Source organism: Peromyscus eremicus, chromosome 20 (assembly GCF_949786415.1).
Source record: "Peromyscus eremicus chromosome 20, PerEre_H2_v1, whole genome shotgun sequence".
Lineage (NCBI taxonomy): Eukaryota > Metazoa > Chordata > Mammalia > Rodentia > Cricetidae > Peromyscus > Peromyscus eremicus.
Genome location: NC_081436.1, coordinates 4,867,469 through 4,891,476, shown reverse-complemented (window position 1 = coordinate 4,891,476; position 24,008 = coordinate 4,867,469). Strand labels below are relative to the sequence as shown.

Genomic DNA, 24,008 nt, shown 5'->3' with positions numbered 1-24,008 from the left:
GTGGGTGGAGTGGACTGAGGCCTGCAATGTACGAAACCTATGTGGAACTAGTACCTAAGAGGGAAGGTCAGAAAGCGCGGCAGAGAAAGAGGCAAAGTCCTCCCCACTCACAAAGAGAGAGCAGAAAATCAAACAGAAGACAAAAACCAGGAAAAGAAAAACAAACAGGCAACAACAGTGAATGAACTGAGAAGGCAAAGCAGAGCTCACAGAGTGGCAACAGGGGAAAATCAGGAAACGGCGGAGAAAGTGTGGAGGGCAGTGTCCGGAGTGAGAGTAATGACCTCACTGTAAAAGGAAACAGAACGCCCGGCACCCCCAGGTACACATCACTCACACTCACGCGCGCACACACACACACACACACACACACACACACACACACACACACACACACGGTATCTGGGGTTTAGTAACACAGCACTAAGTGCACTGAGGGAGACACCCCTGGAACCTCTCAGTTCGGCTGGGGTAGGCTAGGGAACTGATCTGCCTGCTGTGGACAAAGCCGGCAGGAAACCTGGCCGGAGTGGAGCTCAGCAGGCCCTTCTGGGAAGGGGTCCGTCCCTCAGCCATCCTGCAGAGGGCCCAGGGTCCTGGCCTTAGCAGAGAGGTTAGGGCAGCTGGTTTGGAGCTCAGGGCGCAGCCAGCACACACAGGAGCCCAGAGAGCAGCCTTGGCCTCACTGCAGCGACTACGCCAGGACCCAGGGCAGAGCCTCAGGAGTAAGCAAGCGCCTTCTACAGGCCCGCAGCAGCATCTGCTGGACGGAGGAGGGAGGCCCTGACTATCACTGTCCCAGCACCAGCCGCACAGGGTCCTGTTCCCTCCACTCCAACGCCCTAAACCTATTCAGGGACGTGTGTGAGGACTGAGGAAAGCTGCCACCAAGGAGGGTCTGAGGCCCGCACACAGCTGAACATCTTTTAGCTGGTCCTGCCCTGGAAAGAGACTGGAGCATAGGGGTTGATACTGAGGTCTACTATGTCACCCCTACGCCATGGCTTCTGTTACCCCACCTGGTCAGTCCCCAGCAGGCCAACTAGGTGAGAGAATCTGCCCAAGGACAGATGGAGCCACCCAGCCCCAAGATCGGAAGACTGAGGAAGGTCCAGGAGGGCAGAGGCAGGATGCTCCACACCTTACCTTCTAGTAACAAGAACAAGATGGAAATAGACCACACTCCACCCCTCGACATGCAGGTCCCACTAACCCACCTCCCTCTGAGCTTCTGGGGAGGATCTCATGATGGTGGGGAGGACTGATCAAAGTGAGCGGGTCCCTCTCTCCTTCCTACCAATGAGGCAGCACAGAATGGCATCTCCTAGGAACAGTCATCTAGAGAGAAATGCCATTTCCTGCACTCGTAAGGGGGGAGAAGAGATATAAGGAAGACGGTTGCAGAGTCCACCATCTGTCCTAACATCCAGGAACACCAGCTGCGGAGACGAAAGCCATGGGACCCACCCACTTCCCCTGATCTCACCAACAGAGGCAGACGGCACGCTCCACTGGGCAGTGTCCTGGCCGCAAGCCCTGAGCTGCGCTCCACTCCCTCCCCGACCCCCACATATACATCTCTCTATACACGTATATACAGGCGCACACATGCACGCACACACAGAGAGGCCCGTGCAATTTCCATGTAGAATAGGAGAGGGTTAGAAGGACAGGAAGAAGGGGAGAGTGGCCAGGGAGACAGGGAAGGACTCGGATGCCAGAGCACAGCAGCCCGTGCCGAACAGCAACCGGAAAGAAGAGCCCACTCTTCCTCCTGAAGCCCAGCAGGGAGACCACCCCAGGAAACCATAACAGCCTCGTTTGTTTTAAATCCAGTAAATTGGAATGATCATCATCAGGACAGCAGTGGGGGACTGATCATGTCAGTGGCAGGGAGGGAGGAAGGGAGGGAGTCACAGGAGGCAAGGCTCTTGCTGGGCACGTAAACATGAGACCCAGGACTTGGCCACACTTTCAAGAGGAAGGAAGGGGAAATATGGTAGGGAGACAACAGGGACGTGTCAGGAGTGGGTGGGGCAGTCAGATCGGGCTGCCTGGCTCTCACTTCTTGTTTTTGAGTTGATTGGCCAGCCAGTCCAAGCCTTCGTACAGCCCGTCCCCGCTGGTGGCACAGGTGGCCTGAATGTACCAATTGCGGTGACGCAGAGAGTGCAGCCCCAGCTTGTCTGTGATCTCAGCAGCGTTCATAGCGTTCGGCAGATCCTGCAGTGCAAGGAGACACACACACAGACACCTCAGGACCTCCCAAGTCTTCTAGAGCACCCGTTTACCAAAGGCACGTCTATGGCCACCTTCTCCTTCATCTCAAGATCGGAACCAACTACTCCAGGCCCAGAAGGCCAGACCCAGACAACTTTCCACGAGGAGAGGTGGGTTATAAATGTGTGATTCAGACGGCCAAAGATCACGTCTGACAGGAGCAAGGCCACACTACAGGGCACAGCAGGGGAGAGAAAAACCCTGCAGAGACATAGCTACCACATTCATCCTGAGGACTGAAATGCTGCTAAATTCAACTGGGCTGGAGAACAAGGAAAGGGGCATGAAGAAGCCAACGGCTTGTATCTCCCACACTACCACGTAGACAACAGTAGTCTCAGGCCTCTCCATACAGTGACCCCCAAGGCTCCAGGAAGTCTATAGTCGGACAAGGGAGACATCGCACCTGCTTGTTTGCGAACACAAGGAGCACAGCATCCCGGAGCTCATCCTCTGCCAGCATCCTCATCAGCTCCTCTCGGGCCTCGTTTACTCGCTCCCGATCATTGCTGTCCACCACAAATATCAAGCCTAGAGACAGAGAGAGCATCGAACACACGGAGGTAACAGATGTCCCCCCCATCACCACGCCCTCCAAGCACATGCTCCCTTCTCTCCACTTCCGGGAGCTGCATCAGGGCAAGGGCTGGCTGCCCAAAACGGAAGAAGACAGCCACGCTCTGCACAAACCCAGCAAAGCAGTGCCAACCCTGGGAAGTCTGCTGCCATACCTTGGGTGTTCTGGAAGTAGTGTCTCCAGAGGGGCCGAATCTTGTCCTGGCCACCTACGTCCCATACTGTGAAGCTGATATTCTTATATTCCACTGTTTCCACATTAAACCCTTTGGGGGAAAATGTCAATGGTCAATGGCCTCAAATACCAGACTTACAAATAATGACCACTAAGTTTATTCCCATTTCTCTCTTCTCAGCTTTGGACACGACACCAACAACAGGAAGCTTAAAGGATCCTACTGGTAACCCTTGACCTGGGTAGCCTGAAAGAAAATCTGAAAGAGCTGGAGAAACGGTTCAGCAGTTGGGAGCACTTGTTCTTGCAAAAGACTAGGGTTCAATTCCCAGCACCTACAAAGTAGCTCACAACCATCCATAACTCCAGTTCCAGGGGATCCGACACCCTCTTCTATCTTCCATGGACACTAGGCTTGCATGCATATGGTACACACACACACATAGAAATAAGCATATGCGCCGGGCAGTGGTGGCGCACGCCTTTAATCCCAGCACTTGGGAGGCAGAGCCAGGTGGATCTCTGTGAGTTCGAGGCCAGCCTGGGCTACCAAGTGAGTTCCAGGAAAGGCGCAAAGCTACACAGAGAAACCCTGTCTTGAAAAACCAAAAAAAAAAAAAAAAAAAAAAAAGAAAAAAAAGAAATAAGCATATGCTTCATAGATGGATGGATGGATGGATCGATGAAGGAAAATCTACAAAATCAACGAGGCCTGGTCAGAAGGTGCACAGCTCCCTGGGTAATAGGAGCCAACCTCCTCCTCATTCATTCAGATTCCCTTCTCCGTCCCACAAAGGAACAACTACTTGCCCCTTGGTCACTTAGATGTACCTAAGGTAAGCTGAGCGGGAGAGACATGAGACAGCTACAGTGCTGGGGCCTCAAGGCTGGGATGACGACCCACAACCCCACGTTTATCGCAAATGTCCTCCCCCAGCAGGCAGGTCTTAACCAAGATCGCCACCACCGAAGATCTAAACCAAAGCAATTCCAGGCCTCTGGCAGGTACATCAAAGCCCTTCACCTGCTTTCCAAACAACACAGAGAACAATCCAACTCTAATGCCTAAGGGCAACTGTTGAGTGCCAGGCTGCGGAAGTCCCCGCATCAGGGAGGGCCAGGGCAGGTGGGCAAACGGCAGCTCCAGCACCTGCCAGTAAGTTAAACAGATAGATACTCTCTGAAGCCCACAAAATGTGTGGACTTGCCTGGGGAGAAGGGGCCAGGTGGGAGATCCACGAGCAGGCCCCTAGCTTTCCGTCAACCCGCAACAAGCTCGCCTAAGCTTACCAATGGTAGGGATGGTGGTGACAATCTCCCCCAGTTTCAGCTTATACAGGATGGTGGTCTTCCCAGCAGCATCCAGGCCCACCATCAGGATGCGCATCTCCTTCTTCCCAATTAGGCTCTTCAGAAGGTTTCCAAAGATATTGCCCATGATTACAGTGGCTGCTTTCTGAGGTCAGTGAGGCCCAAGGAGGGGCAGTGGTAGTCTGGGTTTAGCCTGGTCCCTGGTATGGAGGGCTTGATCCTAGACAAAGCAAACACAAACTCCTTACCATCATTTGCTTGTAAGGACTTCAGATTCATGGGAATGGCCCAAGTCCTCGCTGGAGTTCATTCACTACTGGCTGAGCACCAGGAGGGACTATGAATACTCAGGCCACTCACAGACTGAACTTCTGAGAGGAGAGGCAAAGCAGGAGAACGCAGGACCCTTGCTACACCGGTAACCTACTCTAGGACGGTTGCTTACTTCATCTTTGCAGATCTGCACCTGAAAATCAAGAAGGTTCTAACCGGTGATTTCTGAAGCCTTTTTAGTTCTGATGTTCTGTTACACCCTAAAACACTGCAAACCCATTTGTGCCTCTCCCTCACCAACCTGACCAGACACTGAAAAGGGTGGCAGAGAGTGGGATGAGGAGTGGCCCTGACTCCTGACAAGGCTCAGGCTTGCCAGGTTCCCAAGGTTTACGCTCTGCTCTAGTCAAGAGCCAGTTCCTTCCCTGCCTGTCACTGTAATCCTATCTCCTTCCACACCAGTCAGTGAGGACGAAACACAGCAAGCCTGACTCCTGAAGAGGACTTTTCCACTCTGAACTGCTGCAACCTGTGCCCTGTCCTACAGCTGCACACTGAGCTGGGGGGGGGGGGGGGGCCGGCAGGGCGGGGGGCGGGGCGAGCTCTTCCACAAGGTCACCTGCAATGAGGTGATCATCTCATCCCTGCATCTTCCCTAACCCCTTCAATCTGTTTTGTTCACAAAACAGCCAGAGTGATTTTAGAGGCCAAATTAGGTCATATGGCTCTTCTGTTCAAAACTTTTGGTTGCTTCAAGCTTCCGTTAGTAAACACAAGAAGCCCTTGCAGCTCCGTGTTCCTGAAACCTAGAACAACGCCTGGTGCAATTCAACAGTTAAATTAACTCCATCAGTCTCACCTCCAGCTCCAGCAAACTGAATGCTTATGCACGGTATACAGTAGACACCCAACACACACCTGCAAAATGGACGAGAGCAGGAAGCAGCACTGTGAAGATTTAGGACACCAGTATGCCCATTCCAGCTACTGCTGCCGACAGAGCTCATGCATGTATGCATTCATCCCCTTCCCAGTCACAAGACAGTCACAGAAATGTGCACCTGAGACTCATGTGTTAGCTCACACCTGTAATCTCCTCAATCAGAGAGTGGAGTCAGAAGAATCTCAAATTCCAAGCCAGTTCCACAGCAAGACCACCCCTCAAACGAACCCTTACACAAACAAACAAAAGACACTTTTTTAAAGTTTTATTATTTTTATATTTATTTTACTTTAGGTATGATTATCTTGCTTGCTTATACGTCTGCATCATGTGTGTCCTTGTGCCCACAGAAGGCATCAGATTCCACTGGATGGGGGTTAGATAGATGGCTCAATGGTTACGAGCACTGGCTGCTCTTCCAGAGGACGAGTTCAGTTCCCAAGAATCACATGGTGGCTCACAACCATGGGATCCAATGCCCTCTTCTGGCCTGCAGATATTCATACACACATAGTACTCACATACATAAAATATGTAAATAAATAAATCTCTAAAAAAAAGAACAAAACCAAACTGATCAGCTGTGAGCTGCTCTATGGGTGCTGAGAATTGAACCTAGGTCTTTTGTAAGAACAAGTACTCTTGACACTGAGTCATTTCTCCAGCCGCCTTAAAATGTTTGCGCTTGGTCTTAGTTGCCCAGGATGAATCTGAACTGGTCCTCTTGCCTCTACCTCCCAAGGGCTAGGATTACAGGTGTACACCAACACTTAAAAATGTACCTCTGAAACAATCTGAAATGGGGGTTACAGGTGTGCTCCACCACTTAGAAATGTACCTCTGAAACAATCTGAATTGGGGGTTACAGATATGCACCATCACTTGGAAATGTACCTCTGAAACAATCTGAAATGGGGGTTCAAACCACCTATGCCAGCCAGTTCTCTGTGCCTCAGGAGGCATGTGTCAGCGGCAGCTTATTCAGCAATCACCGTATGCCAGCTGCTGGCACTCTCTCGAGTCTGGAAACCAGCGACACGCCCCCCAACCCCGAAGGCGAAGGAACAGGTCAAGACAGAGTGCATCTAAACCCAGGAATGTGCACGGTGGATGGCGAAGAACGCTATTTACGAGGTAAAGCACGCAAGTCTGGTAAGTTAGGCTTGTTTTGTTCTGCTTGTTCTCTCTACTCATCTGTAGCAAATTCCAGACTAGTGCACAGAAGTCAGATCAGCAGCCGCTGGAGACGAAGTACTAGGTTGTCCAAAAATAAAAAAGGAACAGTGAGTGCAAGTGTTTCATCTTTAGACATCCCCAGACATCCACTAAGGAGCCACTAAGATGTCCACTAAGGTGTGGCTCTCCCAGGTTTCTCAGACGAGCCCTGCCTTCTGACCCACGAAGCTCATACTCCCGAGACAGGGCTTGGCTCAACTTTAGGGTTCAGCCTCAGCCATGTTGCCCACTAGCCAGCCTTGCCACACTTCCTGCTCCAACTCATCCAGTCAGGTCTAGGAATCTCTGCACTCCTAGGTGAGGGCAGGAAGGGGCAGGGGTGACAGGGGGTGACAGGGACACTTGTCCAGCTGCTAAGATCAGGTGATGTCAACCTGACAACCTCAGGGAGATGGACTTCTGGTACCATGACCTCCACAAAGAAAACCTCCAAGTCTGGGGATCAAGCAAAGAGGTGGTATTTGTTGAAGGTTTACTATTAGGCTCTGGCTGAAATCTTAAACTTATGTCATACATTTCCCACGGTCCTTCATGACCAGACTAGCACCGATTAAATGATGACAGTGAGAATCGCAGCTGAAAGAGAAAATCAGAAGCCAACACCTTGCTTAGAACCTGTAATAACCCTTTCCTCTGCTTCTCTGCTCAACTGTCATGCTCAAGTTACAGCTCAGAGCTGCCCCTAAACTGAGCAATGGCGACATGTGCCTCTAGTCCAAGCACTTTAAGGCTGGAGCAGGACTGCCTGGGAAGAGAAGTTGACTGTGACACCTTCTTCTATGCCGTAACATGCCCTCTGAAGGTCATGGAATGACGTGAGCATCTCATATAGTGAGTATTACTTTGTGAAGCTTGATTTCTTATAAGCCGGCACATAACTGTCCCTAATTAAAATGCAATCCCCATAAGACCTATATCCTTTACTTACTTGGGCCCGCCTTCCCTCCCGTGACGCTGTCACTGTGGATGTTCCCTCAGGCACATTGACTTGAGCCTCAACCAGAGACATCTCTATACCATTTCTTCTGTCCAGGAGGATTGTTACCTTTGTACTACTGTTAGGTGATCGAATGTGCTGTCAAGCTGGGCATGGTGGTTATACACCTGTAGTCCCAACACTTCAGACTCTAGGCAAGAGGATCAGAAGTTCAAGGCCACCTACAGCTATCTATCAAGTTTGATGTCAGTGTGGGCTATAGAGTTCTAGCAAGGGTGGGGGTGGGTGGGAGTGGGGGAATCATCCAGAATGAGCCCCTACCAAAGCAACGTCCACTACACTTCCATGTTCAGTGCCTACTGTCACTGTCACACACACCCAAAATAAAGGCTGAGGGGACACTGGAATAGATGGAAATAAATCCAAGGTGATGGGCAAACCACAGCGCTGTGTGCTAACCTGCTTCTCCCAAAGCTAGCCCAAGCCTCTTTCAAAGGCCCTGGAAGACAGGCGGGTAAGGTACCCAGAAGGGAAGGAGGAAGCGGATGATGGCAAGGACAGAAATAACCTAGAGAAAACCCAAGTGCCAAACAGACCAGGCACAGGCCACTGCAAGGGCTGCAGATGCCAATGGAAATGTGTACATTTAAAAAAATAAAAACAAAAAATTGCTGCTGGTGGTGGTGGTGTTGCACGCCTTTAATCCCAGCACTCGGGAGGCAGAGGCAGGCAGATCTCTGTGAGTTCGAGGCCAGCCTAGTCTACAGAGCGAGTTCCAGGATAGGCTCCAAAAGCTATACAGAGAAAACTTGTTTCGAACAAAAAAAAAAAAAAAAAAAAAAAATTAGCCAGGTGGTGGTGGCATACACCTTTAATCCAGTACTCGTAGGCAGAGGCAGGTGATCTCTGAGTTCAAGGCCATGCCTGTCTCAACCTTAAGGGCATTCTGACGGTCACAGCTCCCATCTGATTCCAAGCACGGAGTCTGTCAGAGGATCTGGCACCACCCCCTCTTCTTCAGGGTCCAGAGGAAGGCAGAAGAACCTCTCAAACCCTCTGCTGCCAGGCAAGATAAAATAAGAGCAAATGTTTCCCAGGTAATTTTCAAATAGAGGTATCATTAATAGAAATGCTATTTGAAACACTGATAACTAAAAGACCAATAGTTTAGGGCATGGTAAGCCTGCATTATTCTCCAGGATAGGTGGTTGGTATACACACACACACACACACACACACACACACACACACACACACATACACATTGTTTTTTGAGATAGGTTCTCTCTATATAGACCTGTCTGGCCTAGAACTCACATAGATCCTCCTGCCTCTGCCTCCCAAATGCTAGGGTAAAAAGGGTGTACTACCATGCCTAAAGACATAGGTAAAGCGTAAGTTTTTCTCAAGAACCTGAGAGAGAACACTTGAGTCAGAACACAAGAACTGACTGGTATCTTAGTAACATCTAAGATTTTCAAAGTCAAGAAATCACTTCTTTTGTCTGTTATCGATGATTCATCAAAAAGTATACTAAACAAGGATGAGGGACTAAGGATGAACTCAGCTGTAGAGTGCTTGCCTAGCATGCAGAAAGGGCTGGTTCTATCCCAGGACTGCACACAAAGGGTGTGAGGGCACACGACTCCAGCCCCAGCACTCAAGATGGAGGCAGAAATACTACAAGTTTACACTCATTCTTGGCTACACAGCAAGCTCATGCCAGCCTAGGAAAAAGACAAGAGGTAAAGGGTAACTCTCAGACACGAATCTCAGTCACACCTGCACCAATCACCAAAGGAAAAGCAGTAACCAGGTAGTAAAGTGGGAATGCACAAGAAACAGTCTGTGCAAAGGCATAAAGACCTGAGGCACAGATCCCACATTTGACTGGTCAAGGTCATGGCAACTGGGAAGTCATTTCTGTGGCTGAGCATCATGAACACACGGACATGATACGGGATGGTACTGGAGAGATAAGGAAGGATCGATCACAAAGGCCCTTAGCAGCTAGAGCAGAGTAACATGGTCAGACAAGTACTTTAGAAAGACCATTCTAATAGCAGATTCACAACTAAATAAAGAAGGCAAAACTGATCTGGGCAGTGGTGGCACACACTTTAATCCCAGCACTCAGGAGGCAGAGCCAGGCGGATCTCTGTGAGTTCAAGGACAGCCTGATCTATAGAGCGAGTTCCAGGACAGGACAGCCAGAACTACACAGAGAAACCCTGTCTTGGGGAAAAAAAAAAAGGGGGGGGGAGCAAAATTGAAAGCAAAAAACATTTGACAAGTACAGTAATACAGATGAGAAATCAAAGTTCTTTTTGTTGTTGTTGTTGTTTCCAAGACAGGGTTTCTCTGTGTGACAGTCCTGCCTGTCCTAGAACTTGCTCTGTAGACCAGGCTGGTCTCGAACTCACTGAGATCCGCCTGCCTCCGCCTCCCCAGTGCTGGGATTAAAGGTGTGCGCCACCACCACCCATGCAGTAGCTTACAGCTGTCCTAACTCCAGGTCCAGGGGACCCACTGCCCTCTCCTGGCTTCCACAGGCACTGCGGAACACACACACACACACACACACACACACACACACACACACACACACACACGGCACACATACAAAGATGCAGGCAAGATGTGCAAACACAGAAAAAACGGTTTGTTGTTTTTTAAGTTCCTGGTGACCAGAGGGAGCACAGAAGACAAGACAGATTTAAAACACGGCACACATACAAAGATGCAGGCAAGATGTGCAAACACAGAAAAAACGGTTTGTTGTTTTTTAAGTTCCTGGTGACCAGAGGGAGCACAGAAGACAAGACAGATTTAAAACATCAACATGGTGGAATTCACTGGGCATTGATGACACACACCTTTAATCCTATCACTTAGGAGGCAGAGGCAGGAGGATCTCTGAGTTCAAAGTCAGCCTGCTCTACACAGCAAGTTCCAAGACAGCCAACGCCACACAGAGACCCTGAATCAAAACTAACGTAGAACTCACAGACTTAATGACTGAAGAAATGTAAAAAGAGCAGAGAAGCCAAACACGACTTGGGAACTGGGTGGCAATTCTTCAGGCAGGAAAAGTAAACAAAAACAAAATTCTAAGCTCATTTTTCTGTGAGTGTAAGCATGTGCATGTGAGTGCAGGTATGGTGGCCAGGAGAGGACCTGAGAACCCCGAGCTAGAGTCACAGGCTGTTGTAAGGCAGCTGACATGGGTGCTGGGAACCTACCTTGGGTCCTCTGTAAGAGCAGTTTGTGCTCCTGACCACTGAGCCATCTCTCTAGCCCTTTAAACTCTGAATTTTGATGCTCAAAACTATGAAGTCCAATGGACAGGGGTGGGCTGGGGACCTGGAAACCACCTATATAAACAGTGACTGACGCTCAGAAGGAACCAAGATGGCCGCCTCTACTAGAGCCACTCCTGCCCTGTTTAAAACTGGGAGACACAGAATATGGAATGTATTTCAGCAAAGTTGGCTCTTCCTCAGCCCTAGGGAATGGAAAATGACCTGGGTAAGACGTGGGGAAAGTTCCCTGGGAGCATCTAAGAATCTTTTCACCAATCTTTAAAAGGAGTGTGAATGTCCTCTTGTCTAGCCTTCAGGTGATACACAGCTCACACCTGTCATCTCAGCACTCCGGAGGACAGGACAGGAGGCGTGCGTGCCGAGAGTTTAAGGCTAGCCTGGACTAGAGACCCTGTCTCAAGGGGAAAACAACAACAAAATCAGTGTAGGGACGGCTCAGTCACTGAGGCGCTTGTCTTGAAAGCACAGGGACCCGTTAGAGCCCCAGAACCACGTGAAACAGTCAGCTCTGGAGGTACCTGTAACCCCAAGGGTAGGAAAGCAGAGACAAGGGAGACGCTTGACTCACTGTCCGGCCAGTCAAGCCAAGTCATTCCTAAGGATACCCACAGTTGTCCTTCAGTCTGCGCGCGCACGCACGCACGCACATGCAGAAAGGAATGCGGGGGGAGGGACAGAAAGTTGTCCCAGCAGGTCAACACACTTGCCACTACACATGACAACCTGGGTTTGACGCCAGGACCCTTGGAGTTACCCTCTGACCTCGACAGGTGTTCCATGATGGCTGCCCTCTCCCACATACACAAATAAAGAAATGTAATTTTTTTTTTTTGGAGGGGGGGAGGATTCGAGACAGGGTTTCTCTGTGTAGTCCTGGCTGTCCCGGAACTCGCTCTGTAAACCAGGCTGGCCTTGAACTCAAGAGATCTGCCTGCCTCTGCCTGGGCTGAAATTAAAGGTGTGAACTACCATCACCTGAAATATAAGTGTAATTTTTAAAATTAAAAAAAAAAGAAAGGCTAGTTGGGAGGCTAGAACAATAGCTAAGAGGTTAAGAACTACACAGTGAGATTCTGTCTCAAGTAAACAAAACTCCAAACTCTTAGGGTCAGAGAAAGGACTCAGCCACGAAGGACTTGCGGCTCTTGCAGAGGGCCCAAGTTCAGTTCCCAGAACCCACATGGTGGCTCCCGTCTGTCTGTAACTGTAGTTCCACCGTCCTGGCATTCGTGGGCACCAGGCACACGTGCTGCACATACATACACACAGTCAAAAACACTTATACACATGAAAAAAAAATCTTAACAAAACAAAATAGGATGATAAGCTATCTTCACAAAGGACACACGTAAGAGCTCTGGTGTTGGGAGGCTGAAACACACAAGGCCGGCCTAGGCTACGGTGAGACACTATCTCACAAGAGTCACCACCCAAATAAGAAGAATAAAAACCAGATAAGCAGAAAACGGGAGAACAGGCCCTTTAATGACCAGCGAATAGATTAAAAGGAACAAACGTTGGGGAGGGGGCACTGGGAGGAGAGGAGGGTGGGGAAACTGTGGCTGGGATGTAATAAAATGAGTAAATTTATTTTTTGTTTTTTGGGGTTTTTTTGTTTTTGAGACAGGGTTTCTCTGCGTAGCTTTGGAGCCTGTCCTGGATCTCGCGCTGTAGACCAGGCTGGCCTCTAACTCACAAAGATCCGCCTGGTATAATTTTTTTTTTTTTAAAGGAACAAATGGTTCCAGCCTTATACTTTAAAATTACTTATAAAACTCATCGTTTTATCTCCAAGTATATGGTTCAATGGCTACAGCGACACTGCTGTGTGACTGTGACCATTATTGTCTCCAGAACTTTCTAATTTTCCCAAGTGGAACTGTACTTGTTAAACAAGAATCCCTGTTCACATGCTGGGGATGCAGCACCTGCATGTAGTATGCACAAGGCCCTGGCTTCCAACTGCAGCTCTGTGGGGTGGCCACTAGTGTGTGTGTGTGTGTGTGTGTGTGTGTGTGTGTGTGTGTGTGTGTGTGTGTGTGTACACACGCTGTGGAACACGTGTGGAGGTCGGAGGACAATTTTGAACAAGTGGTTCTTTCCTTCCCTCACGTGAGTCCCTGGGATCAGGGTCGTCAGGCCTGGTGGCAGCACCTTCACCTGCTGAGCCGTCTCGTGCCCTTTGTGCTGGTTAGTTTGTCAGCTGACCCGAGCTATCACCATCTTTGAGGAGGGACACTCAGCCTCGGAAACACCTCCATCGGATCGGCCATATCAAGTCTGTGGGACATTGTCTCGATTGACGGATGTGAGAGGTCCCGGCCCACCATAGGCAATGCCACCTCTGGGCAGTGGTCCTGGGTTGTGTAAGCAGGCTGAGGAAGCCATGGGAGCAAGCTAGTAAGCAGCACTCCCCATCTCTGTATCAGCGCCCACCTCCAGATTCCTGCCTGGGATTCCCTTCAGGATAAACTACAAGCGGTAGATGAAATAAACTCTTTTCTCTCAAATTGCTTTCTGTCATGGGCTTTATTACAGCGACCTAAGAGACAGCATTCTACTGTCTAAATTCATAACTTCACTAGTCTATCTCAGGGAAGGCAGTATCTGCCTGTTTTATCTGCCTTACTTTAATCATATTCCCTTGCTACTTTAATAAACCTGGGATACATGAGACCTTCCCTCTCAAAAAAAAAAAAAAAAAAAAAAAAAATCCTAGCTGGGTGTGGGTGTGGGTGTGGTGGCAGCACCATGAGTCTGAGGTGAGCCTGGGCTACACACTGAGTCTTCCTTTCTGCTGAGTGCCTCAACCCTTGGGCTTACACCTATGTTGAAATCTTTATTAGATCTCAACTCTGTTTCGTTTAAAAGGAAACAAAACCAAACTACAAAGGGCAGAGACGGCAGCCGGGAAGGCCCACCAGACACATCAGCAGAGTAAATCAAGCGACCGCACATCGGGCACAGTGAGGAAGGTCACTACCAGCAGAGGGTAGGGCTGGAGTGAAGTTTCGCGGGAGATCACCTGCTTTAGCATCCATAGGGGCTGAAGAGATAGCAGTCGAGAGAACTTCTGCTCTGGCAGAGGACCTGAGCAAATCCCCAGCACCCTGGTCAGTGAGCTCACAACCACCTGCAACACCAGCTCCAGGGCTGACGCCCTCTTCTGGCCTCCTTGGGCATCTGCACACACGTGCTATGTACTCACAAAGACCCACACGCACACACATAAATAAAAATAAACTTTTTAGTAAGGATACATGAAAGCCTAGGTTTGAGAGCCAGCACTAACACACACCCCCAGAAAAGGTAAAAGGCTAGAGAAAGGTCAAATCAAATTAAGACCTTAGGTAAATAAAATTACCTATGGTATGAGACAATCAGTAATGATCCTGGTGTGCATTAAAACATGCCTAGCTCCAACTGTGCCTGTGATAGTGGCTACCATTGTGTTCAGGCCAGAGTTGGAAACACAGTAAAACAGAAATCTGGAGAAGACTTCAGGAAACAAAATTTAAAAGAGGCCACACCAGACAAGGACGGACCCCAACCCCCTTGTCTGATGGAGGCTCAGACTCAGTTTTCCCAAATTCACCCTTAAGTGAAGACTCAGTATATGAGCATGCATGGTCAAGGTCCAACATCCTAACACTCAGGAGTCAGAAGCAGGCAGACCCCTCGCCCCAAAAGAATGATCTAGTCAGATAAAATAGACCAGATAAAAACCATTTACCTATTTTCCCCAACATTCTGAGGCACCGTCCTGACCAAAGCTCTTCAGCCTGCCCTAGTCTTTTAGGGTTTGGGTGGAGGTGGTGGTGGGGGGTTGTTTGTTTTTAAATAAAAACAGTTTTTTAAAAAGCTGGTTATGGAGGCACTTGCCTCATTTTGTGTGGTGTTTTGCCCGTATGTATGTCTGTGCACCGTGAGCATGCCCGGTACCTGTAAGGTACCAGGACAGGAGTTGGATCCCCTGGAAAGGGAGGTGCAGACAGTTGACAGCTATCACGTGGATGCTGGGAACCAAACTTGGATCCTCTAGAGAGCAGCCAGTGCTCTCAACGCTAAGCCATTTACCAGCCCCTGCTTTATTTCTTACAACTGCTCCAAGTCCAGGTAGTCTATGGCTGCTCCTATCTCTACCTGTGGATAGCCAAAACAGTTTTCCTCATTACAAAAACCACTGAAAATGTAACAGTAACTGTGGGTAGTGGAGAACCTTAATAAAGCCAATCTGGCTCCTGGTGCAGGTCAAGATGGAGTTCACAGTGAACAGGTCAAACAGAAAGCCAGAATCTGGACAAGGTCAGCTATAGCAGCACCGAAGGGGGACTGGAGAGATGGCTCAGCAGTTGTGAGCATCGGCTGCTCTTCCAGAGGACACAGGTCCAATTCCCTGGACCAGCATGGTGGCTCACAATCATGCGTTAACTCCAGTCCCAGGAGACTGGTCACCTTCTTCCGGCCTACACATGCACTGCAGGCATGTGGTACATAGACATGCACAGCCAAACACTGATATACTAGGGTTTTTTTCTAAAAGAGCCTAAAGAAACAGAAAAAATGTGGTTTATGCACGCTCATCTGTTTCACTTTCTGGAGATAAAGCCTCTCAAAGTGCCTCTAATGCATTCCAGGTCAGCTGGAGGCACCAATCACAAAGCCAGTGGGTGCCCAGGCAGGACTTCAGGAGACCAGAGTCTGCAGACCCATCAGCTCAGGTTTCTAGCTGCTGTCCTAGTATCATTTTCTGTGTGTGCCATAACAGAAAAAAGGTTGGGAATTCCTGCAGACATGAACTCTACCTGCAGGGGCTGTGTGTGCACAGGCTCCCTGTCCCAGACTATGAACTCTATCTGCAGGGCTGTGTACACTCCTGTACAGCCTGGCACAAAGCAGGAGGACTGACCTGGAGCTGGTGACTGACACACTTTCTGAAATGGTCCCATGAGGATGACTAAATATTTGTACTGTCAAGACAGAAAGTGATCCACTTGTGGCCCCCAGTCCTCCTCCTGAATGTGACAAACTGGAGATGTGGTTTCCATGTTCTCAGAGCCCTAGTGTTCCTTGGATGGGACCAAGAGGCTGCCAAGACACCAGGCATGGTATCTACCTGTAACCATAGCACACGGGAGGCAGAATCAGGCCACTGTGGGCTACGTAACAAATTCCGGGCAGTCTGGATGCAGGCAACCCTCTCTCAAAAAGGGACGTGGGTACAGATGGCTTATCAGGCAAAAGCACTTATTATCAAACCTGAAGATCTAAATTCAACCCCAGGATCCACACAGTGGAAGGAGAAAAAGAACAAGTTGTCATCTTACACATTCACGCACGCACACTGAATGGCATGCACATCCCCTCACACACATATAGTAACTAAATAAAAAAAATGTCGGAGAGATGGCTCTGCAGTTAAGAGTACTTACTGCTCTTGCAGAAGACTCAGGTTTGGTTCCCAGCATCCACATGGTGGCTCACAACCACCCATAATCCAGTCCCAGGGGATCTGACGCCTTCGTCTGACCACAGGGACCAGGGACCAGACACATGGTGCACATACAGACATGCGAGAAAAACTCTCATATGAATAAAAATAAATGTTTTTTTAAAAGCCAAGGAAAAAAAGAAAAGGTTCAACTTAAAAAAGAAAAAAGAAGGCCGGGAGATGGTGGCGCACGCCTTTAATCCCAGCACTCGGGAGGCAGAGGCAGGCAGATCTCTGTGAGTTCGAGGCCAGCCTGGTCTACAAAGCGGAGTTCCAGGAAAGGCACAAAGCTACACAGAGAAACCCTGTCTCGAAAAACCAAAAAAAAAAAAAAAAAAAAGAAAGCTGCCTGGGAAGAAGAGGCCCCCCATACAGAGGTTCTAACTGCCCTCCCCCTCTCCCCAGCACCACACCCACCCACTTCTCTCAATAAAACATTTTATGTATTAGACTAAGGTTTTACTTAGGGTGAAGTCTGAACGGAACTCAGCTCAGTCGGAGTGCTTGCCTGGCGTGCACAAGGCGGGTGTGTGTGTGTGTGTGTGTGTGTGTGACTCACTATCTTGTAATGGTTATGCACGCCTGCATCCCAGACTACAGCAGTGGGGGCAGAAGAGTCATCAGTTCAAAGACATCCTCAACTACTTGGCTAGTTTATGAGGCCAGCCTAGGCTACATAAGACCCCCCCCCCTCTCTCTCTCTCTCTCTCTCTCTCTCTCTCTCTCTCTCTCTCTCTCGCTCTCGCTCTCTTGCTCGCTCTCTCGCTCTCTCCCCCTCTCTCTCTCTCACACACACACACACTTTCAACAGAAAACAAATGCTCTCTTGCATCCTAAATTCATTACCATTGTAAGCGTTCACACTGACACACACACATAAAGTAACGAAAAGGCATGGCAGGCTCTTACCAGCAATGGGAGAGCTAGGGGCACCAGGAGGCCTGTCACTCAGTTATGTGACCCTTTTTGAGGAATGTGGCAATAACAGAGGATCCCTCAAGTCTTAAGCCACTCCTTTCCAGTCTATGTGGTGTAACAGATCCTTTCTAGAAATCCACAAGAAAATTATAGCACATGGCCAGGCAGTTGGTGACACATCCCTTTAATCTCAACACTCACCAGCACTCACAGGGTTAGGGAGGCAGAGGCAGACAGAGCTCTGAGTTTGAGGCCAGACAGTCAGGGCTACACAGAGAAACCCTGTCTCTAAAAGCCAAAAAAAGAAAGGAAGTAAATTATAGCACATTCACAAAAGACAATTCTTTCTGGACAATTCTTTCCCAGACAGAATATGAAGCCTTCACTTAAAGTTTGTGCAAGGTGGTGGTGACGCACACCTTTAATCCTAGAGTCAGGAGGTAGAGTCAGGCAAATCTCTGAGTTCAAGGCCAGCCTGGTCTACAGAGTGAATTCCAGGACAGCCAAGGGTACAAAAACCCTATTGAAGGGAAAAAAAGGAACGGCTCAGTTGTTGAGTACAGGCTGCTCTTCTGGAGGAACCAGGATCAGTTCCCAGCAACACCAGCATCCATAACTTATGTCAGGGAATCTGACAGGGAGCTTGAGTTAAGAGTTATAAATGGCCGGGCAGTGGTGGCACACGCCTTTAATCCCAGCACTTGGGAGGCAGAGGCAGGCGGATCTCTGTGAGTTCGAGGCCACCCTGGTCAACAGCGCGAGCTCCAGGAAAGGCGCAAAGCTACACAGAGAAACCCTGTCTCAAAAAACACACACACAAAAAAAAAGTTATAAAATGCCCAATGTGGGCGCTAGGTAGGAACAACTCTGAACTCTCTCTCCAGGCCTTAAAAAGGTAACTACACCTTCATGGAGTGCACATGCAGTATATGTGGGCAGCTGTACGGCAAGTGACCTGTGGCAGTCACAGGACAACTTCTGAACACTGGTTCTTTCCCACATGGGTTCCAGGACTCACACTCAGGGCTCCCAGCTAGGCTTCAGGTGCCCCTGACCTGCTAAGGCAGGGTCTCACCTTCCTAAAGCCGCAACCCTTTAATACACTTCCTCATGTTGTAGGGACCCACAACCGTAGCACTCGTTGCTAAGACGTAACTGCAATGGTCTTATGTGACCCCTGTGAAAGGGTCCTTCAAATCCCAAAGGGGTTGAGACCCACAGGCTGAGAATCACTGTACTGAGCCTGAAGTCTCACTGGTCCCTGAAGCCTTCATGTTTGTTGGTTGGTTTTTAAACATTTAAACATCTCAGTGCCTGAAGGGATGGCTCAGTGGTTACAGCACTGGCTGTTCTTCCGGAGGACTCAGGTTCAAGTCCCAGCACCCACATGGCAGCTCACAACTTTCTCTAACTCCAGTTCCAAAACACCAATGCACATAAATAAAAATAAACAAAAAGGTGTCACTATGTAACTCAGACTGGCCTTAAGCTCATAGGTCCATCTACCTCTGCCTCCGGAGTGCTAGGACTAAAGGAAGTCTTCACTTTTTTTGGAACTCCTTCTAAAGTTCCCTGATTCCTTTTATTATAGAAGTGTTACTTAGTTCTTTACCCCAACCCCCCACAGATCTCGACATCATAATCTCTGGACCTTAACACAATGTTCTGTGAAATGGACACTCAGAGATGGCCATTTTTTTTTTTGGTTTTTTCAAAACAGGGTTTCTCTGTGATGTTTTTGGTGCCTGTCCTTGATCTTGCTTTGTAGACCAGGCTGGCCTTGAACTCACAGAGATCCGCCTGCCTCTGCCTCCTGAGTGCTGGGATTAAAGGCATGTGCCACCATCGCCCGGCAGATGGACATTCTTAAAAGGACAAAAAACTAAAGGAAACACTGTCAACAGGGATCCTAAATACTGAGAACTGAATCTCTAAACTCAACCAGGATGTTCAATCTCTTCCAGTCAGTCACCGTCACTTCTCAGATTTGTGTTCTGTTAAAATGGGTGTCTAGCCAGGTGGTGGTGGTGCAAGTCTTTAGTCCTTGCACTCAGGAGGCAGAAGCAGGAGGATCTTTGTGAGTTCGAGGCCAGCCTGGTCTACAAAGTGAGTTCCAGGACAGCCAGGGCTACACAGAGAAACCCTATCTCAAAAAACCAAAATAAATAAATAAATAAATAGAACGAAAACAAAAATACAGGGTGACATTTCATTTATCCCAGGCTGGCCTCAAATGCAATGTGTACTGAAATGACCTTGAAGTTTTTAAAGTAATTTTTATTTATGTTATGGGTTCTGGTGCTTTGATTGCATGTATGTCTGGACCACCTGTGTACCTGGTGCCTGCAGAAACCAGAGAGGGTGTCAGATGCCCAACAACTGGAGTTACAGATGGCTTGAGCTGCCATGTGGATGCTGGACATCACATCCAGGTGCTCTGGAAGAAGAGCCTATACTCTTGACCATTGAGCCATCTTTCCAGACCCAATCTTTAATTTCTGATCCTCCTGCCTCTGACTTCCCAATGGTTTGTGGTACTGTACCCAGCCAGGGACAGAACGTGAGGCTCATGTGCACCACTCCACCTGAGCTCCATCGCTAACCCCGTCTTTAAAAGGCTTATTTATGGATATGTCTTCGGGTTTTGAATGCACATGTACAAGCACCATGTACCTGCCCGGTGCCCACAAGGCAGAAGTCAGCGGGTACCCTGGAACTGAAGTTAAGGATGATTTTGGGTGGGTGCTGGGAACCAAAGTGCTCTCAACTGATAAGCCATCTCTTCGGCCCCATCCTTTCTTCTTTAATTAAATTATAAGTGTGTACATGTGCATGCAATGCCTAGGAGTCCAGAAGAGGTTGTTGGATCTTTTCGAACTGAGGTTACAGGTGCCGTGAGTTCCTGATGTGGGTGCTGGGAACTGAACACCAGTCCTCCAAATAAGCAGCAACAAACAAGCTCTAACCACTGGGCAAACTCCTCTGGGGCCTCCCTTTTTTTGAGACAAGGTTTCTCTGTGTAACATCCCAGTGCGTCCTGGAACTCACTATGTAGACCAGGCTGGCCTCGAACTCACAGAGATCCACCTGCCTCTGCCTCCCAAATGCTGGGATTAAAAAGACATTCGACGCCACCCAGCCCCGTTTTTCTTAAACAAGGTTTCTTGTAGCATCCAATGGCCTCTAACTCCTGATCCTCTTGCCTCTACCTCCCAAGTACTAGGAGTATATCCATGTCTTACTTATCACACTCAGCTACAGAGTGACTTTTCTTAAAAAAAAAAAAAAAAAAAAAAAAAATTATTTTTACACCGTTTTTATCTGGAGGCCAGAGAGTAGCTTTGTAAGAATCAGTTCTCTCCTCCCACCATGTGGGTCTAGGGCAGGAGCTCGGAATCAAAATCAATCTTCAAGCTTGGCGGCAAAAGCTCTTCCCCACCGAACCATGTCACCAGGCCTACGGTATCACCCATGCCTTTACATCCAAGATGATGGTTCTGGGCCCCTGCCCCACTCCACCTCCTGCTGAAGTAGCAAGAAGTGTCTCTCTAAACTGACACTGGAAAAAGAGATGTCACCACTGTGAGACACTGTATAAAGTCACTGTAACCACTGTCCCTCCTCATGGGCACCAAGCAGCTCTTTCATGAACTTCCTCTCTTTTGAGGCGGCCCTAAGTGTCTTCGTCATCGCTATTACAATGACAGGTTATTAATAGCAGTTAACACGTGTTGGTGCGTGTCTTGCACAATACTCAGTACTTTTGTCTCATTTAGTTCTCATGACAGCCCTGTTAGGTAGCTGCTCCCATCACCCTCTTTACACACAAGGAAAATGAAACTGAGAACAAGAAATTTTACCAAATGTCCACAATAAAACAGCAGATGAAACCCACCTCCCATTTTGTCTGATCCTAGAGCCCACCTTTAATTACACTCTCGTTCTGTCTCTAAAAACACTTTTAACCAAAATGGTGAAAGGAGCCAAACACCCTGGTATGCGGGTCTCTCGGGCCTCTTGGTATGTATTTCCAGCTCTATGAGGAAGCAGATTCACACAGTTACCCCAGCTTTAACAAAGCTGGTTTCGGGCTGGAGAGATGGCTCAAAGGTTAAGAACACTGGCTGTTCTTCCAAAGGTCCTGAGTTCAATTCCCAGCAACCACATGGTGGCTCACAACCATCTGTAATGAGATCTGGCTCCCTCTCCTGATCTGCAGGGACACATGCAGGCAGAACACTGTACACATAATAAATAAATAAATCTTTTAAAAAAAAAAAACCTGGTTTCGAAGAAGTTTCTCCTTCTAATCAATAGAGATGGCCTCTGTCCTTTAAGGCCATTTCACCTCATCATAAATACTGGAAAGGGAGAAGATGAACACTCTACAGCATCACCCTAAGACCTAACAAGACTTCTCAATTCGTTTGTATTTAATTTTGTTAGTGATAATCTTGCTACGTAACCCAGACTGGCCTAAATCTCTATCTCCTGCTGCATCTTCCTAGTGCTAAGGTTACGGTCCCCATCACCAGACTTGGCCTTCCTCTTCTTTTCCTTGAACCACAGCTAGAAACCTTGCAGATTTCTACACACACGCCTACCCTGTGTTCACCTTATAAAAGCAAGATCCTTGACATCAAACCTAGCATGTCTCAAAAAAGGAAGTAAGGTTCTGCTGTGGGGGCTCACACTTTAACCTTAGCACTCAAGAGACAGGGGCAGGCAGCTGCTGGGCAGCAAGGGGACTACCCAGAGAGACCTGTCTCAAAAAAGGAAAAGGAAAAAAAAAACAAGTAAGGGAGGAGGAAGGGAAAGAGAGAAGGAAAGGAAAACTGTTGGCAAGTTGGCAGGAGCCTGAGTATGTGCCACATGGAGCCTGCCTTTTCCAGCTGCCTGCAAGGTCAATGATTCACTCTGTGCAAAGACGAACCTAAGTGGATCCAGCCTTTCTTAAAATGGGCTTTAACAATTTATTCAAACTCAGGACCAATACACAAAGGACCAATCCTCTGGCCACTGCCTGTCCTGACAAGTGGAGACACTACCCCCAAACAGGCCTAAGACAAAATGGCAGCAAAGACAGTCTCCATCTACCTGACTGCAGGTATGCAGAGACTAGATTCTATCCTGTCGCCATGAGTCAAGCGATCAGACTCCTGCAGCAGATCTCCCAATAAAACTTTCATGCCACAGACCGAGGGTGAACCAATCCAACGGCAGCAGAAATAGGTTTTACATTACCTTTCTCTTCACCCTAATGACCTCACTATTTCCTTCTCGCTCCTGACCACACACTCCTCCACCACATTCTTCCTGGCCCAGAGACCAGCAGTAACAGAACCCCAAAAAGGAACAAGACTCTCCCAAAGAGTGACCACTTAACTAATCAAGTGGCCCGTTTTTAACAGGGAACTTTACCTCCCCACCTCCCCGTTCTTTCAAAGGACTGGCGTAAGCAATGGCTTCATTTTCTGTTCCGGGAATCCTGGGACTTCCTAGAGAAAGAAAGCGGATTGGAAGACACAAACTCAGGGCCAGTGACAAGATGCTCCCTCCTCCGGTGAGACCGCCCCCGCTACGCCTGGGGGAGGAAGGCCCCACCTCTCTCCTCCAAGCGAGCTCAGGGCCCCCTCCCCCTTCTCCAGCCTCCTCTCCACCCTCTCCCCACCTGCTGCCCTCTTCCCAACCTGCCCTTCCCAGCACCCCCAAAGCAGAACATGGGAACAGTGCGCAGCGGTGCCTCACCAGTCGGCCCTGAAGCTAAAACCCCAATCCCCGTGCCTCGCGATGGGTGAGGAAGAACAACCATAGCGAGGCTTTTCTTTGGTTCCCCCCCTACACACACACACACACACACAGCTTAGGCGAGGGAGAGAGAAAGAGAGAGGGGGAAGGAAAAAAAAAAAGGCAGCATTCCTCATAGCCTTTAAAGAGAAGGAAAAGATCCAAACAGCCACACCGCCCCCGCATCACCTCCCCCTGGTCAGCTTGCCTCCTCCCCCACCCCCAGCCCTCGAAAGCTCCACCTCTGCAGCCCGGGTCGCCCCCTCGGGCGAGGCGGAGGACGAACCCGCGTGCGCCCCCCGCCCCCACCCCGGCTCGGCGTCCTTCAGCTGCGGGGGCAGGAGCGGGGCTGGGGACCCCCCGCCCTCCGGCTCCGCGGGCAGCGTCCCCCGCACCTCGCCAGGCCGTGCGGGCCGGACCACGGCGGGGGGGGGGGGGGGCCGGGCTCCTCGGCTCCCACCCTGAGCCAGCCGGCCTCTTCCCTGCCCGGACCCGCCTTCCCTCTCCAGCTCCGAACCTGTTCCTGCTCCGGGCGCCGCGGCTGCCGCTGCTGCCGCTGCCACCGCCACCTCCGCCCCCGCAGGTTCCGCCTGGCTCTCGGGCCGCTGCCTCCCCGCTCCCCGAGCCGACCGCGGCGAAGCTGGTCCGCTGGCCCGCTCCTCCGCTCCCTCCTTCCTTCCCTCCACCTAGCACCGGAAGCCGCGACGGCGACAGGAGATGTGCGGCGAACCCCCACCCCCAGCCCGGGATACTTCCCA

At 49.5% G+C, this 24,008-nt stretch overlaps 1 protein-coding gene across 2 annotated transcripts; it reads right to left on the bottom strand.

Moving 5' to 3' along the window:
* Positions 1 to 1,036: 1,036 nt before the first annotated feature.
* Positions 1,037 to 24,008, bottom strand: Arf3 (ADP ribosylation factor 3). Of its 2 annotated transcripts, XM_059248161.1 has the most exons (6): positions 23,768 to 24,008; positions 22,885 to 22,961; positions 4,322 to 4,562; positions 3,012 to 3,122; positions 2,687 to 2,811; positions 1,037 to 2,223 (listed from the first exon to the last, which is right to left on the bottom strand). In XM_059248161.1, exons 3-6 carry the CDS (start codon positions 4,467 to 4,469, stop codon positions 2,062 to 2,064), a joined length of 546 nt encoding a protein of 181 aa, XP_059104144.1. In that variant the 5' UTR covers positions 4,470 to 4,562; positions 22,885 to 22,961; positions 23,768 to 24,008; the 3' UTR covers positions 1,037 to 2,061. The 2 variants fall into 2 exon arrangements, with proteins under 2 accessions (XP_059104144.1, XP_059104143.1); XM_059248160.1 differs by lacking the exon at positions 22,885 to 22,961 and having other exon boundaries at positions 23,768 to 24,007.

Excerpts from the sequence above, each read along its gene's own strand:
- Arf3 (XM_059248161.1), bottom strand. The coding sequence starts at position 4,469 with ATGGGCAATATCTTTGGAAACCTTCTGAAGAGCCTAATTGGGAAGAAG. Across the intron at positions 3,123-4,321 it reads CACCACCATCCCTACCATTG|GGTTTAATGTGGAAACAGTG; the intron begins GTAAGCTTAGGC and ends TTTCCCCCAAAG. Across the intron at positions 2,812-3,011 it reads CTACTTCCAGAACACCCAAG|GCTTGATATTTGTGGTGGAC; the intron begins GTATGGCAGCAG and ends CTCTGTCTCTAG.